Source organism: Trachurus trachurus (assembly GCF_905171665.1).
Source record: "Trachurus trachurus genome assembly, chromosome: 11".
Taxonomy (NCBI): domain Eukaryota; kingdom Metazoa; phylum Chordata; class Actinopteri; order Carangiformes; family Carangidae; genus Trachurus; species Trachurus trachurus.
Genome location: NC_139904.1, coordinates 9,279,392 through 9,296,863, shown reverse-complemented (window position 1 = coordinate 9,296,863; position 17,472 = coordinate 9,279,392). Strand labels below are relative to the sequence as shown.

Sequence of the window (17,472 nt, the reverse complement as noted above, 5' to 3'; positions counted from 1 at the left end):
TTTCAAAAAGGTCCAGTCCCATGCCAGATGTCCTCAACTGGAAACCCAAGAAAATAGTCCTGATGGCAGCACTACAGCAAGCCTCAATTACAAAACATTGAACATTCATAACAAATCAACCCTATGTGCTACTGCTTTGGAACTTTCACTTTCAAATTTCCTAATTTTGCCTAAAATTGCCCGGCCCCGACCATTGTTGCAAAGCATCTATAATTACCAATGTTTTTGTTTAAACTGAGAGATTCTCAGAGCTCTGCACTTACCAACTTAGTGCAGAATTATCAGTTATTGTGACTTCCCTACTTTTGAAGGTTTTTCGTGTTGTGTGTCAGACAACAAGCAAATACAGAAACTTGAGTTTACCTGGTTGGAAGTTTCTGTGATGCAGACAGAGTCTCCAGCCCTGCTCACCCTCCAACACTGGCAGCATCTCTCTGTAAACCCAGTCCTCATCGTGAACGTTGTAGGAGATGAAGGCGTCATAGTGATGTGGAGCACTCTTCCTCTTCTTTTTTGTGTCATAGAGGAAGGCCTGGAAAAGGTGGAAGGCGTAGACGATCTGCCACCGCAGAAAGTGGTAGATGAAGGATGAGAGCAGAGTTAGAAGCACCAGACAAGTGCTGGTAATGAAATAGAGGAAGCTGTAGTCTATCCAACAGGACTGGATGTCAAAGTCCAGCAACTTGTTTCCTTGTTCAGCCAGAGGAAAAGAGCACATGTACTGGGGTGCATTAACAACCTGAGTTTGTTTGTTGCTCTTCACCCATTGGATGAATCCAACATTAGAGCAGTCACAAATGAATTGATTACTATCCAGATCCAGATATGTTAGCGAAGGTAGGAACTGGAAGACCGTCTCATTGATGACTGTCAACTTGTTACTGATCAGGCTCAAATGTCTTAGTGCAAACAGGTTGGCTTGGGCCAGAAAATCCAAAGATTGGAGATTACCGTAAGAGAGATCAAGAACCTGCAGGTTTGGGATTGGCAGAAACAATTCTGGGGTTAAATCCGACAAATCAGTCTCCCTAATTGTTAGATTCTTGAGCTGATGGTTGTACCAAAATGTGTTTGGATCTGGCGCAGCAGTGTAGACATTTACAGCTGTGAAGACCTCCAAATGTTTCATGGCCTGGAACATGTTCTCAGGGACATCAAAGGGGAAACCATAGTGATAGCCCTCACATATCACTGTGAAAACTTTTAAATTGTTTAAATTACCAAACAGTCTTCGATCACTTTGAAGAGAACTGTTGAAACTGATACCGTCAGTATTGAAGTAGACTGTGAGGTTTTCCAACTGATGCACCTCACTGAATCTGACTTCATACACCAATGGAAGGGATACTGTCAGACTTCTCAAGTTCTCCATTCTGTCAAAAGCCCTGGATTTCACTCTTTCGATGCTCTTGGACACCACATCTAAATATTTCACAGACTCTAAACCTTCGAAAACCCCTTTTTCAAAAATAGATACAATATTTTTGTTCAAATCCAAGACCTCTAGCCTCTCTAGACCTGTATTGAAGGCATCTCCAAATGTCCACAGAAGATTGTCACTCAGATCTAAAACTTTTAGCTCAATAAGATTTTCAAAGGTACACCCGTCCAGTGTGGAAAGGCGGTTGATGCTGAGATCGAGATATGTGAGGTGTGCCGTGTTCACAAAATCCTCACAGCTCAATGTGGTGATATGATTACCATGGAGATAAAGGGTCCTTAGGGAGGAGAGGGTCCTTATGTCATTGGGCACTTTGGTGAGTACGTTTCCGTTCAGATTCAGGGACCTCAGTTGTTGCATTGATTGTATTGAACCGTTAGACAGTTCAGCCATGTTCATACATGATAAGTCAAGGTCATTGAGCTGAGAACAAGTCATAAGTTTGTCACCAATATCAGCAACATGATTATAGAACAGATCTAGCTTCCTAAGTGTGGGTATTTTGCAGACTGTAGCTAACAAACCATTTTTGAGCAATTCATCCACATAATTTAGTCTAAGATGCATGAGAGAGTCAAGACTCTCCAAGACATTTTGAAAGTCTTTCAAAGGCATTGCAGGTGTTCTAGAAATCAGCTGTGTGATGTTCCTCAGTAAACTCTTGTCAGGTATGTCCCATTTCAGTCCAGTTTCTTGACCAGAACTGGAAATGTCTATCATCTCAAGGTAGGGAAAGATTGGTGTTGTGATGCTGAAGGTTTCCATCTTATAATTGAAAGAAATATCTAACACATTAAGGCCTGAGGGCACGTTTAGCTGCAGATCTTGCGACTGAAAAGAGGTAAATTGATTGGAACTGATGTTCAACATCTGAAGGTGAGGTAGCTGTAGGATGGGCTGAATGTCAACCACTTGTTGGAGCTGGTTACTGTCCAATATCACAGTACGTAAATTGGGCATGAAGCTAAAGGCTGAGGAATGAATGAACTGAATTTGGTTGGCTCTGAGGCTAAGCATGGTGAGGTTGGACAATCCCTGAAAAAGATTTCCTGTCAGTTTCGTGAGTTTATTTGAGTCAATGCTAAGTGTTGTCAAAGTCATCAAATGGATGAAAGATCCATCGTCCACGTGAGCAATGCAATTAAAACTCAGGTCCAAATATTTCAGCTTTGACAGGATGCCAAAATCTTGTTTGTTGATCTGCTCAATACAATTATAGTGAAGTTTTACTGAGCTTACATCTCTGGGGATGTCATCAGGGACAGATTTGAGTTTATGTTGTAAACAGTCCAAAACTACATCAGCTAAGGGATCTTGAGAATACTGGATGTTGCAGCCTTTCAGAAAATAAGCTACATAAGAGTTAAGATTAAGCAGGACAGAAAGAACTAGGACAAGATTCGTCTTTGTTAAGTTCAACGACAGACTTCCCATTGTTGGCGTCCTCAGGGTCATCATAGGAATATTTGTTGAGTCACAATGAAGTGTTTCTGTTACTATCAATGTTGGTCAAATCAGCAGATCTGCAGAGTATAAACATATATACGAGAGGTTTAGGTTATTTTAGCTTTGAAAACAGCTAACCTGCCCCAAAATACTTACAGACAGGCTTACTAACAGTCATTTTCATTACTGATTAAAGGTACAATATGTAAGAAGGTGGCCAAAATTGTTGCTGCAGTCAAATTCAAAACACAGCAGCGCGTTGTCCCCCCTCCCCTACCCACCAGACTCCAGGTTGCCAGACAGCGACGCGCTAACCTCCGCTCTGCTCACTCAGTCAGTCTCAAAGCAGAGTAAAAAGCTAAATATTCATCAACAACCTCACTGTTTTATTGCTCTGACTCACAGTAACTACGAGCGGAGTTCACGTCACTCAGGTGATCTGCAAGTTATTGTTACATTCACCGCTCCGACGCTGTGTCTGCAGCGCTGACACACACACACACACGCACGCACACACAGACACACACACTGTAACCCCGCATCTACCGGAGCCGTAGTGCGTGTTAATCACGCCGTAGATGAGCCAACATATGAGACGTCTTACCGCAGAATAAACGACGCGAGCCGCTCCGGTTCTCCTCTTCCTTCTGACGTCGGATCATAAAACATGAGGACCGGAGACAGGCGACCTGACCGGGACAGACTCCTCATGAACCGCTCCACACGTTCACAATCACTTCATTTACCATCGGCTCCATTTCGCCACATTTCCTCCCTCTTTTCTAACTTTCACTTTGTAATTCTTCCCTTTAGCTTTAGCGTTAGCAGCAGCTCAAACTAACTAGGCTACATGCTCACAACAGCAAGCTGTGTAGCATATTAAACGACAGAGCGACAAGCCGCTTCTACCGTGTGATATCAAGCAAATATGACCAATAACTGATAATAGAACACAATCTTTTTTTTCATGATCTCGTTTTATCTCCCAGCCTTATTTGCAGCTCAGTGGAAGCTAACTGGCAACCCGGAGGCTGAAATGCCACAGGCGCTGTGACAGGGAGAGAGCGCTGGGTGGCGACACAAGCCAACCATAGAAATTCAAAACATAAACATGATTTGCGGTCCGCAAAATTTTTTTTTTAATGCGAATATCTTGGCTGTAGGATTGTTGTTGGTGAGTTCAGTATGTTATATGAACATTATTCCTGAGTCTCTGTTACATATTAGGACGATTTTACAGCCAGTTGCTTTAGATTTCTTACATACTGTACCTTTAATTTTGAATTATTAGGTTATATAGTGGTAATAATAAATATGAACATGATAATGAAAACAAACATACAGTATATGTATAGCACCTCATTATCATTATCAAAACATGTGTATAGCATTACTGTAAAACTAGGTGGGAGTAACAACATAGGATAATTGTTGAATATATAAATGCAATTCTGCTATCTAGTAAAACTTCAGGGGCTATGTTTACTTCATTTATTCATCAGTATTTAGAGACTTGACACACCTGGAGTGCACTTTTGCCACTCAACTTCTTTTGCACAAATATTTGCAAATATTATAAACAACTGGGAACAAGAAAAATAACTATACATCAGTATGTCAGCAGTTCCCCCCTCTACAGAAGATTCAATTTTATCTTCATATTTAGTGTCAGCAATGCCAAAGGTGAATAAATTGCTGGTAATACTCACAGTTCATCTTCAGAGTCGGTGCTGAACACATCTCCTCCTCTGAGAGCAGTTAGTGAATTGAGAGGAAGAGTAACCGTCACATCGGATGTCAGCCATTTCACTTCCTTTACATTTCACTTGTGTCCGTAGTCTTAAAGCCAGCCTCTGTCACTGGATAGAATAAGTCATTGTCTGAGATGTTAGAGCAGACAGGCTCAGAACTGCTCACAGATTTCTTCTTCAGTGCTTGTGGTGGATCAGTGGCCTTCAGTACAAAACAGAACAAGAATGAGATGCTTCTAGTCTAATTTCAATACTAACAGGAAGGAAATAAATCAGGGTTGAACTGATCTGAGAGTAACGGAACTGCTGTTCACACTTAGATATTTTAGAAAACGTGTTAAAGACTGTGCATCTGTGTCAGTGCATCTGGACAAACCTTGCAGTGGATACGCTACAAAGACGTTTAATCTTGAAATCGAGATGATTCCTATTAATGTTCAATCTTTTTTAAGCCCCAAAGAGACTTACTGTGATCTGGGAACATTGCTTTACAAACCAAAGAATGTTATAGGCAAGTTTTTTTTGGTGGGTTTTTATTTTGGCCTTTTTCTCTCTGTCTGTAGTTGTTTCAGTTAATTGTATCAGGACCATCCACCATCGTCACACAGATTTCAAACCCCAACACTTTCAAATGTTGGAAGGGATACTGTCCACCATTCATACCATTACTGAGGAGTACATTTGAAAAAAGGAAAGGCTTTAGGATAAGGAAACAGTTAAATGTTTTAATCTTTTATTCATTAATAACCTTTGATATCATTACTACAGCGCAAATAAAGATTCCAGTATTACACATTGGAAAAGAAGCTTACAAGCCAGGTTACTACCGTACTTCTCTCTATCACTAAATGATATGTAGAATAAAACAAACAAAACAAAGTAAAACAATACATAGGTTACTTTTACTCTCCAGCAATTTGTTTGTGTGGATAAAATTCATATAAACACAACAGTGTACCGTGGATGCTGGGACTATGTCATATTAAAGAAAACCCCAAACAGCAGGATTCTCAATGAAGTTCTTTTAAGTGGAAACCTGGAGGTTTATTCTGAAGGGCCGATAGAGATAATGATATCTCCAGGAAGTAACATCACAATATCAACAAGCGATTCATGTTCATTCAGATCTGAGTCAGTCAGGACGAGATAAATCAGTTGGTAATGGGTAAAAATAGAATCTTTACAAATCCTTAAGGATCTGACCCAGAGAAACTGATACATTTTCTTTTTCCTTTTATTTTAGGTGACATGTCCTGTACAGTGCTCAGCAACCTGCAGGTCCAGTGAGAGGGTCTGTGGTCTCGGTGGGAGCATCTCCTGTCTCCAGCGCTCTTTGTATGTTCTGCCAGAAGACCCCTGTGTGCTGTCCGGCCTGAGGCCAGCTAAGGTAGGTGCGTTTCTTTACCAGCTTCCTCATGCGGTGGTAGGGAGACAGCTTCCGGGCCGGGATCTCCTCCAGGAACAGCAGGATCAACACGTCCTTCTGCTCGTCAAACAGACGGAAGCTACAATAACAAACGCAGACCAGGACAAGACCGGACAGACCAGAATGAAAGTTAGGTATGGGTCATGAAAACCTGCATAAGTTTCATTTGGACTTTCTATCAGCCCTCTGGACTTATTCATTGAGCTCTGTTATAATCTGTGTGAGTGGTGCCCCCACCTGGCCATCTGGATCTCTGTGGAGCACCACTCGCTCTTCAGGTAGTGCTGGCTGATCACACAGATGGTCTTCCTGCTGCTGTAGATGGCGTCTGTAATGTTCTCTATGATGGGCTTACCTGTGGGGACAACAGGATCAGGGCTCACTGGGTTCTGACTTAATAGCACCAACTCATAGACCTAATGCTTACTTTATTACAGTAGCTACAGCAGATGAAATCTGACCGTGACAACATAAGATTGTACATTTTTACATGACCCAAAAGCTACACTGAAGCTGATCAACATGATACCCACAGTTACCTTCACAGTTACATATAAATTACCTGCATGTGTCCAAAACCATCAACTGACAGAGCAGAAAAACACTAACGTGTTTCTGCTCTCAGTATTATTGATAACAATGGATCAAGAACGCCTTTTTTCTTTGGAAAACTCTGAGCAGAACGAAGTGACACATTTCCCATCCAAAGTCTTTCACATCCTGTTCACCTGTCAGTGCAGCTTCTTATCCCTGAATTCAATGCAAACATTAGTCTTGCCAGTCTGATGTTCAGATTATTATACTACCCTTCTCCATACTAGAAGAATCAAGTAATCTCAACATCTAAGATACTTAGAGATCTGCACTTACTAACTTAGTTCTTGTGACTTCCCTACTTCTGAAAGATTTTTGGTGATGTGCGATTCATAATTTGCAGACAACAAGCAGATAAGAAGACTTGAGTTTACCTGGTTGGAAGTCTCTGTGATGCAGACAGAGTCTCCAGCCCTGCTCACCCTCCAACACTGGCAGCATCTCTCTGTAAACCCAGTCCTCATCGTGAACGTTGTAGGAGATGAAGGCGTCATAGTGATGTGGAGCACCCTTCCTCTTCTTTTTTGTGTCATAGAGGAAGGCCTGGAAAAGGTGGAAGGCGTAGACGATCTGCCACCGCAGAAAGTGGTAGATGAAGGATGAGAGCAGAGTTAGAAGCACCAGACAAGTGCTGGTAATGAAATAGAGGAAGCTGTAGTCTATCCAACAAGACTGGATGTCAAAGTCCAGCAACTTGCTTCCTTGTTCAGCCACAGGAAAAGAGCACATGTACTGGTAGGCATTAACAACCTGAGTTTGTTTGTTGCTCTTCACCCATTGGATGAATCCAACATTAGAGCAGTCACAGGTGAATGGGTTACTATCCAGATCCAGATATGTCAGCGAAGGGAGGAACTGGAAGACCGTCTCATTGATGACTGTCAACTTGTTACTGATCAGGCTCAAATGTCTTAGTGCAAACAGGTTGGCTTGGACCAGAAAATCCAAAGATTGGAGATTACCTTGAGAAAGCTCAAGAACCTCCAGGTTTGGGATTGGCAGAAACAATTCTGGGGTTAAATCCGACAAATCAGTCTCTCTGATTGTTAGAATCTTGAGCTGATGGTTGTACTGAAATGTGTTTGGATCTGGCACAGCAGTGTAAACATTAACAGCGGTGAAGACCTCCAAATGTTTCATGGCCTGGAACATGTCCATAGGTACATCCAAGGGGAAGCCAGAGTGATAGCCCTCACATATCACTGTGAAAACTTTTAAATTGTTTAAATTAGTAAACAGTCTTTGATCACTTTGAAGAGGACTTTTGAAACTGATTTCTGTACTGAAGTAGACTGTGAGGTTTTCCAACTGCTGCGCCTCACTGAATTTCTCTTCATACTCCAATGGAAGAGATACTGTCAGACTTCTCAAGTTTGCCATTCCTTCAAAAGTCCTGCGTTTTACCCTCCCAATGTTCTTTGACACAACATCCAAATATTTTACAGACTCTAAACCTTGAAAAACCCCTCTTTCAAAAAGAGATACAAAGTTTTTGCTCAAATCCAAGACCTCGAGCCTCCATAGACCCGTACTGAAGGCATCTCCAAATGTCCACAGAAGATTGTCACTCAGATCTAAAACTTTTAGCTCAATAAGATTTTCAAAGGTACACCCGTCCAGTGTGGAAAGGCGGTTCATGCTGAGATCAAGATATATGAGGTGTGTCGTGTTCACAAAATCCTCACAGTCCAATGTGGTGATATGATTATCTTGGAGATAAAGGGTCCTTAGAGAGGAGAGGCTCCTTATGTCATTGGGCACTTTGGTGAGTGCGTTTACCTCCAGGTTCAGGGATCTCAGTTGTTGCATTGATTGTATTGAACCGTTAGACAGTTCAGCCATGTTCATACATGATAAGTCAAGGTCATTGAGTTGAGAACAAGTCATAAGTTTGACACCAATATCAGCAACATGATTATAGAACAGATCTAGCTTCCTAAGTGTGGGTATTTTGCAGACTGTAGCTAACAAACCATTTTTGAGCAATTCATCCACATAATTTAGTCTAAGATGCATGAGATAGTCAAGACTCTCCAAGACATTTTGAAAGTCTTTCAAAGGCATTGCAGGTGTTCTAGAAATCAGCTGTGTGATGTTCCTCAGTAAACTCTTGTCAGGTATGTCCCATTTCATTCCAGTTTCTTGACCAGAACTGGAAATGTCTATCATCTCAAGGTAGGGAAAGATTGGTGTTGTGATGCTGAAGGTTTCCATCTTATAATTGAAAGAAATATCTAACACATTAAGGCCTGAGGGCACGTTTAGCTGCAGATCTTTGGACTGAAAAGAGGTAAATTGATTGGAACTGATGTTCAACATCTGAAGGTGAGGTAGCTGTAGGATGGGCTGAATGTCAACCACTTGTTGGAGCTTGTTACTGTCCAATATCACAGTACGTAAATTGGGCATGAAGCTAAAGGCTGAGGAATGAATGAACTGAATTTGGTTGGCTCTGAGGCTAAGCATGGTGAGGTTGGACAATCCCTGAAAAAGATTTCCTGTCAGTTTCGTGAGTTTATTTGAGTCAATGCTAAGTGTTGTCAAAGTCACCAAATGGATAAAAGATCCATCGTCCACGTGAGCAATGCAATTAAATCTCAGGTCCAAATATTTCAGCTTTGACAGGATGCCAAAATCTTGTTTGTTGATCTGCTCAATACAATTGAAGGTAAGTTTTACTGAGCTCACATTTCTGGGGATGTCATCAGGGACAGATTTGAGTTTATGTTGTGAACAGTCCAAAACTACATCAGCTAAGGGATCTTGAGAATACTGGATGTTGCAGCCTTTCAGAAAATAAGCTACATAAGAGTTAAGATTAAGCAGGACAGAAAGAACTAGGACAAGATTCGTCTTTGTTAAGTTCAACGACAGACTTCCCATTGTTGGCGTCCTCAGGGTCATCATAGGAATATTTGTTGAGTCACAATTAAATGTTTCTGTTACTATTAATGTTGGTCAAAGCAGCAGATCTGTAGAGTATAAACATATACGAAAAAAAAAAGAATAGTTTAATAGTTTTTTTGTTGTTGTTCTTTTTTAAATCCATAGCACTAAAATATACATAAAGTGGGGGTCAAAGAGGTCAGCCTAGGTTTAGGTTATCTTAGCTTTGAAAACAGGTAACCTGCCGCAAAATACTTACAGACAGGCTTACTAACAGTCATTTACATTACTGATTAATTTTGAGTTATTAGGTTATATAGTGGTAATAATAAATATGATAATGATAATGAAAACAAACATATATGTATAGCACCTTTCATTCAAGAAATGATCTGCACCCATTGCTCCTTATTATCATTATCAAAACATGTTTAGAGCGTTACTGTAAAACTAGGTGAGGGTATGACAAAATAACAACATAATTGTTGAATATATAAATAAAATTATGCTATCTAGTAAAACATCAGGGGCTATATTTACTTCTGCCGTGGTTACTTAACCGTCTAGCCTATCTATTCATCAGTATGTAGAGACTTGACACATCTGGAGTGGAGTTTTGCTACTCAACTTCCTTTGCACAAATATGTGCAAATATTACAAACAACTGGTAACAAGAAAAATAACTATACATCAGCATGTCAGCAGTTCTCCTCTCTAGCTTCAATTTTAACTTCAAGAGTTTCAGCAATGCCAAAGGTTAATAAATTGCTGGTAATACTCACAGTTCATCTTCAGAGTTGGTGCTAAACACATCTCCTCCTCTCACTCCGCTTTTTTCCCCACAAGAGCAGTTAGTGAATTGAGGTGAAGAGTTATCGTCACATCTGATGACAGCCATTTCACTTCCTTTACATTTCAGTTGTTTCCTTGGTCTTAAAGCCAGCCACTCTCACTGGATAGAATAAGTCACTGTCTGAGATGTTAGAGCAGACAGACTCAGAATTGCTGACAGATTTCTTCTTCAGTGCCTGTGTTGGATCAGTGGCCTTCAGTACGTGACAGACCAAGGTGCTTCTAGTCTAATTTGAATACTAACAGGAAGGAAATAAATAAGGGTTGAACTGATCTGAGAGTAACGAAACTGCTGTTCACAGTCACCATTAGTAAACATTTTAGAAAACAAAGTTACAGCAGGTGTTAAAGACTGTGCGTCTGTGTCAGTGCATCTGGACGAACCTTGCAGTGGATACTCTATAAAGATGTTTCATCTTGAAATCTAGATGATTCCTGTTAATATTCAATTTTTTTTAAGCCCTGAAAAGACTTACTTTTTTGAGTTTTTTTTGTCTGGTCTTAGTCTGTCTGTCTGTAGTTGTTTCAGTTGTGTCAGGACCAAGGGGGGAGTTGAGGGTTCTCCTAGTGAAGACCACTTCCGCGTTCAAAAAGCTGCAGTTCTCCGGTGGCCTCTGGGGGCTGGGACCAGAAGTGAGCTACTCTCCATTGACCCCCATGTTAAAATAGCCGACTTTACAGCTTAAAAAAACATATTTACAGCCTGGTACATTTTATTTTTTTGGTCTCTACTGATAGTTTCCTCCTCTGTGGGGGGAGGGGGGGGGGGGGGGGGGGGGGGGGGGTAGTGTTGTTTAGGCTTAAAATTCGTACATAAATGGGGGCGTGGTTACGTTGAGTGACAGGTTCGCAGACAGTTACCGGCCGTTAATTGGTTGCTTTGAGTTCAGTGGGCGGGTTCTCAGCTGGCTAACCGCTGCACCTCTCCAAATATGGAAAGTAGACTCCCACTAAAATCCAAGATGGCACAGTTCAAATGCCCGTAGTAGGATCACGAAACAGACTCCCCCAAACCAATGGGTGACATCAAGGGTGCTACGCCCATTCTTTTTACAGTCTATGGTCAGGACCACCTGTCACACAGATTTCAAACCCCAAACACTTTCAAGTGCCTCCTCCATGTTTCTGTGCATCACTCTAATTCAGGGGTGCTCAATCAAAATTCACTTAGGTCCAAATGCTGAACATTTCCTCAAGTGAAGGTCTGGAAAATATGGTGGCTCCTAAGGGACATACTGGGGAGAAAATGATGGATGAAAAAGAGAAAAGAAATGCCTTTGTTGTTTTCTGTAATGTTTTCTTTTAGGGCAATTTACTTATTAACTTCTTAATCCGTTTGGCCCGGTAACAAAACAAACACAACAAAGAAGTTTGTAGACTTTTATTTTGAGATTGGTGTCAAACATAAAGACATTAAATCAGTTTCACACAAGTCACAAAAGTATACAGTTTCGTGATAGAAGTATTGGATTGAAACAACCTCTATGTCGATGATATGTAGAACAAAACAAACAAAACAAAATAAAATAAAACAATACATGGGTTTTACTTTTACTCTCCAACAATCTGTTTGTGTGGATAAAATTAATATAAACACAACACTGTGCCATGGATGCTGAGACTGTGATATTAAAGAAAACCCCCAAACAGCAGGGTTCTCAATGAAGTTCTTTTAAGTGGAAACCTAGAGGTTTATTCTGAAGGGACGATAGAGATAATGATATCTCCAGGAAGTAACATCACAGTATCAACAAGCGATTCATGTCCATCCAGATCTGAGTCAGTCAGGACAAGATGAATCAGTTGGTAAAAATAGAATCTTTACAAATCCTAAAGGACCTGACTCAGAGAAACTGATCTGCGGCATACATTTTCTTTTTCCTTATATTTTAGGTGACATGTCCTGTACAGTGCTCAGCAACCTGCAGGTCCAGTAAGAGGGTCTGTGGTCTCGGTGGGAGCATCTCCTGTCTCCAGCGCTCTTTGTACGTTCTGCCAGAAGACCCCTGTGTGCTGTCCGGCCTGAGGCCAGCTAAGGTAGGTGTGTTTCTTTACCAGCTTCCTCATCCGGTGGTAGGGAGACAGATTTCGGTCCGGGATCTCCTCCAGGAACAGCAGGATCAACACGTCCTTCTGCTCGTCAAACAGACGGAAGCTACAATAACAAATGTAGACCAGGACAGACCGGGCAGACCAGGTTGGACCAGAACAGAATAAAAGTTATGTATGGGTCATGATGAACTCCATAAGTTAAATTTGGATTTTCTATCAGCCCTCTGAACTTATTCATTGAGCTCTGTTATAATCTGTGTGAGTGGTGCCCCCACCTGGCCATCTGGATCTCTCTGGAGCACCACTCGCTCTTCAGGTAGTGCTGGCTGATCACACAGATGGTCTTCCTGCTGCTGTAGATGGCGTCTGTAATGTTCTCTATGATGGGCTTACCTGTAGGGACAACAGGATCAGGGCTCACTGGGTTCTGACTAAATAGCATATGCTTACTTTATTACACTAGCTACCACAGATGAAATCTGACAGTTGTACTTTTTTTTTTTTTACATGACCCCAAAGCTACACTGAAGCTGATCAACATGATACCCACACCCACAGTTACCTTCACAGTTACAAATAAATTACCTGCATGTTTCCAAAACCATCAACTGACAGAGCAGAAAAACACTAATGTGTTTCTGCTCTCAGTGTTATTGATAACACTGGATCAAGAATGCCTTTTTCCTGAGCAGAACGCAGAACGAAGTGACACATTTCCCATCCAAAGTCTTTCGCATCCTGTTCACCTGTCAGTGCAGCTTCTTATCCCTGATGGTCTGAATTCAATGCAAACATTAGTCTTGCCAGTCTCACTATTATACTACCCTTCTCCGTCCTAGAAGAATCAAATAATCTCAACATCTAAGATACTTAGAGATCTGCACTTACTAACTTAGTTCTTATGACTTCCCTACTTTTGAAGGTTTTTGGTGATTCATAATTTGCAGACAACAAGCAGATAAGGAGACTTGAGTTTACCTGGTTGGAAGTCTCTGTGGTGCAGACAGAGTCTCCAGCCCTGCTCACCCTCCAACACTGGCAGCATCTCTCTGTAAACCCAGTCCTCATCGTGAACGTTGTAGGAGATGAAGGCATCATAGTGATGTGGAGCACCCTTCCTCTTCTTTTTTGTGTCATAGAGGAAGGCCTGGAAAAGGTGGAAGGCGTAGAATATCTGCCACCGCAGAAAGTGGTAGATGAAGGATGAGAGCAGAGTTAGAAGCACCAGACAAGTGCTGGTAATGAAATAGAGGAAGCTGTAGTCTATCCAACAGGATTGGATGTCAAAGTCCAGCAACTTGCTTCCTTGTTCAGCTACAGGAAAAGAGCACATGTACTGGTAGGCATTAACAACCTGAGTTTGTTTGTTGCTCTTCACCCATTGGATGAATCCAACATTAGAGCAGTCACAGGTGAATGGGTTACTATCCAGATCCAGATATGTCAGCGAAGGGAGGAACTGGAAGACCGTGTCATTGATAACTGTCAACTTGTTACTGGTTAAGCATAAATGTCTTAGTGCAGTCAGGTTGGCTTGGGCCAGAAAATCCAAAGATTGGAGCTTACCTTGAGAAAGCTCAAGAACCTCCAGGTTTGGGATTGGCAAAAACAATTCTGGGGTTAAATCCGACAAATCCGTCTCCCTGATTGTTAGATTCTTGAGCTGGTGGTTGTACTGAAATGTGTTTGGATCTGGCGCAGCAGTGTAGACATTTACAGCTGTGAAGACCTCCAATTGTTTCATGGCCTGGAACATGTCCATAGGTACGTTCAAGGGGAAGCCAGCGTGATAGTCCTCACATATCAATGTAAAAACTTTTAAATTGTTCAAATTATAAAACATGTTTTGACCACTTTGAAGAGGACTTTTGAAACTGATTTCTGTACTGAAGTAGACTGTGAGGTTTTCCAACTGATGCACCTCACTGAATCTGTCTTCATAGTCATATGGAAGAGATACAGTAAGACTTCTCAAGTTCCTCATTCCGTCAAAAGCCCTTGATGTCACTCTTTCAACGCTCTTGGACATCACATCTAAATACTTCACAGACTCTAAACCTTGAAAAACCCCTCTTTCAAAAACAGATATAGAGTTTTTGCTCAAATCCAGGAACTCAAGTCTCTGTGGACCTGCACTGAAGGCATCTCCGAATGTCCAGAGCAGGTTGTCGCTCAAATCTAAAACTTTCAGGTCATTAAGATTTTCAAATGTACACCCATCCAGTGTGGAAATGTGGTTTATGCTCAGAACGAGACTTGTGAGGTGTGTTGCGTTCATAAAATCCCCACATCCCAATGTGACGATATAATTTTTTCCTAGATCAAGGATCCTGAGGGAGGAGAGGCTCCTGATGTCATTGGGCACTTTGGTCAATAAGTTATATTTCAGATTCAGGGACCTCAGTTGTTGCATTGATTGTATTGAACCGTTAGACAGTTCAGCCATGTTCATGCATGACAAGTCAAGATCTTTGAGCTGAGAACAAGTCATAAGCTTGTCACCAATATCAGCAACATGATTGAAGAACAGATCAAGCTTCCTAAGTGTGGGTATTTTGCAGACTGTGGCTAACAGACCTTTCTCAATCCATTTCTCCACATTAATTAGTGTGAGATGCATCAGAGAGTCAAGACTCTCCAGGACATTTTGAAAGTCTTCCAAAGGCATTACAGGTGTTCCTGAAAACAGCCGAGTGATTTTCCTCAGTAAACTCTTGTCAGGTATGTCCCATTTCAATCCAGTGTCTTGGCCAGAACTGTAAATATTTATTATCTCAAGGTGGGGAAAGATTGGTGTTGTGATGCTGAAGGTTTCCATCTTAAAATTAGAAGATATTTCTAACAACCTAATGCTTGAGGGCACATTTAGCTGCAGATCTTTGGACTGAAAAGAGTAAAATTGATTGTAACTGATGTTCAACATCTGAAGGTGAGGTAGCTGTAGGATGGGCTGAATGTCAACTACTCGTTGGAGCTTGTTACTGTCCAATATAACAGTACGTAAATTAGGCATGAAGCTAAAGGCTGAGGGATGAATACGCTGAATTTTGTTGTCTCTCAGGCTAAGCATGGTGAGGTTGGACAATCCCTGAAAAAGATTTCCTGTCAGTTTCGTGAGTTTATTTGAGTCCATGCTAAGTGTTGTCAAAGTCATCAAATGGATGAAAGATCCATCGTCCACGTGAGCAATGCAATTAAAACTCAGGTCCAAATATTTCAGCTTTGACAGGATGCCAAAATCTTGTTTGTTGATCTGTTCAATACAATTAAAGCAAAGATCTACTGAGCTCACATTTCTGGGGATGTCATCAGGGACATATTTGAGTTCATGGCTTAGACAGTTCAAAATTACATCAGCCAAGGGATCCTGAGAATACTGGATGTTGCAGCCTTTCAAAAAATAAGCTTGCAATGGGTTAAGATCAAGCAGGACAAACAGCAGTAAGACAAGATACGTCAGCGGTAAGTTTGATGACATGGTTGGCGTCCTGAGGGTCATCATAGGAATGTTCTTTGAGTCACAATGAAGTGTTTCTGTTGCTATTAATGTTGGTCAGAGCAGCAGATCTTTAGATGACACACATATAAAAGACAAAGATTAAAAAAAAATCATCCTTTAAAGGAATAGTTCCATGGCAATCCATTAATTCAGAGTACTCGGATTGGTGTAAAATATAAATATAGTGGCAGCCAAGAGGTTAGCCTATATTATCTTAACAGGTAGTTCAGACAAACTTACAGACAAGCTTACTGACACTCATTTTCATTATTGATTTTGAATTGTGACATATGGCTACTGTGTTTTCTGTAAAATATATTTTAAATAATTATGATAATAGTAATAGCATCATTTCATTCAAGAATTGTCATGCAGCAATGTCTCCTCATTAACAGATTAAAATAACTCAAAAATCACGTTTAAGCATTAATGTGAAACTAGGTGGGATGATAATGAAATAACAACATGGGATTAATGGTGAATGTATCCATAGAATAGTGGTACATGACAAAAGCTTTATAGGTGCTACCTATGTTGTGGCTTCTCAACCATCTAGCCTATCTATTCATCTATACGTAGAGACTTGCCACATCTTTACTGGAGTTGCACTACTCATCTTCACCATCATACTTCTTCTACACAAATATTTTCAAATATTCTAAACAGCTGGACACATGTAAAATAACTATACATAATCATATCAGTAGTTATATTTTAACTTCATATTTAGCTTCAACAATGCCACAGGTTAATAAATTCCAAGTAACACTCACAGTTAATCTTCAGTACAAACTGAACGCATCACCTCCACTGACTTCTCTTTTATTTTGTCATAAGCAGTGACTGAATTGAGCTGAAGAGTTATCATCACATCTGATGGCACTCACTTCTCTTCCTCTACATTTACATTGTTTCCTCAAATCCAGCCTCTGTCATTGTTTAGGAGAAGTCATTGTCTGAGATGACTGATAGCAAACCCTAGCCCCTAAGGGACATATTCGGAAAAAAATAATGGTTGAAAAATAGAAAAGAAAAACCTTTGCAAGATTTTGCAAAAATGTTTTCTTTGTTTCAAATATATTTATTGACAGGAAACTGATCACATAAACAAATTGACAGTTAACAATTATGTTTCCAAGTTTTTTACATAAGTAAAAAGTAATCCCTAACAAACCAGACTAATGACAAAAAACTGTGTAACAAGTAACATCAACAAAGCAGATAAAACAAAACAGACAGGACAAAAAAAACAAAAAAACAACCAAACAAACAAAAAAAGGGCAGTACCGTGAGTACCCCCACCCCACCCCACCCCTCTCCCCTCACCCCCACCCCCTAGGAGAGCATCCAACTAAGAACTCAATCAGATTGTCTTTCGAGATGAGAGACCAAAGGTTGCCAGATTTTATCAAAGTCCCTCAACTTGTCTTTCAGAATAAATCGAATTCTCTCCAAATGTAAAGTGTCTGTCAAAACAGTCAACCATTGTTTAAATGAGGGGACCTCTTTCTTCTTCCAGTTGAGA

General features: G+C 40.8%; 4 protein-coding genes across 4 annotated transcripts; all 4 read right to left on the bottom strand.

Moving 5' to 3' along the window:
• Window positions 1–1,592: 1,592 nt before the first annotated feature.
• Window positions 1,593–2,896, bottom strand: LOC310993803 (uncharacterized protein; the record flags this gene model as incomplete). The annotated part of the gene is made up of 3 exons (XM_083982282.1): window positions 1,593–1,631; window positions 1,766–2,778; window positions 2,869–2,896. 3 exons carry the CDS (start codon window positions 2,894–2,896, stop codon window positions 1,593–1,595), a joined length of 1,080 nt encoding a protein of 359 aa, XP_083838408.1.
• Window positions 2,897–5,902: 3,006 nt separating this feature from the next.
• On the bottom strand, window positions 5,903–8,038 carry LOC310993802 (toll-like receptor 13; the record flags this gene model as incomplete). Its single annotated transcript, XM_083982281.1, has 3 exons — window positions 5,903–6,143; window positions 6,302–6,419; window positions 7,033–8,038. 3 exons carry the CDS (start codon window positions 8,036–8,038, stop codon window positions 5,903–5,905), a joined length of 1,365 nt encoding a protein of 454 aa, XP_083838407.1.
• Window positions 8,039–8,258: 220 nt separating this feature from the next.
• On the bottom strand, window positions 8,259–9,562 carry LOC310993801 (uncharacterized protein; the record flags this gene model as incomplete). The annotated part of the gene is made up of 3 exons (XM_083982280.1): window positions 8,259–8,297; window positions 8,438–9,444; window positions 9,535–9,562. The coding sequence occupies 3 exons, from the start codon at window positions 9,560–9,562 to the stop codon at window positions 8,259–8,261; spliced, it is 1,074 nt and encodes a 357-aa protein (XP_083838406.1).
• A 2,748-nt stretch (window positions 9,563–12,310) lies between these two features.
• Window positions 12,311–14,291, bottom strand: LOC310993799 (toll-like receptor 13; the record flags this gene model as incomplete). The annotated part of the gene is made up of 3 exons (XM_083982278.1): window positions 12,311–12,551; window positions 12,724–12,841; window positions 13,427–14,291. The coding sequence occupies 3 exons, from the start codon at window positions 14,289–14,291 to the stop codon at window positions 12,311–12,313; spliced, it is 1,224 nt and encodes a 407-aa protein (XP_083838404.1).
• Between the last annotated feature and the right edge of the window lie 3,181 nt (window positions 14,292–17,472).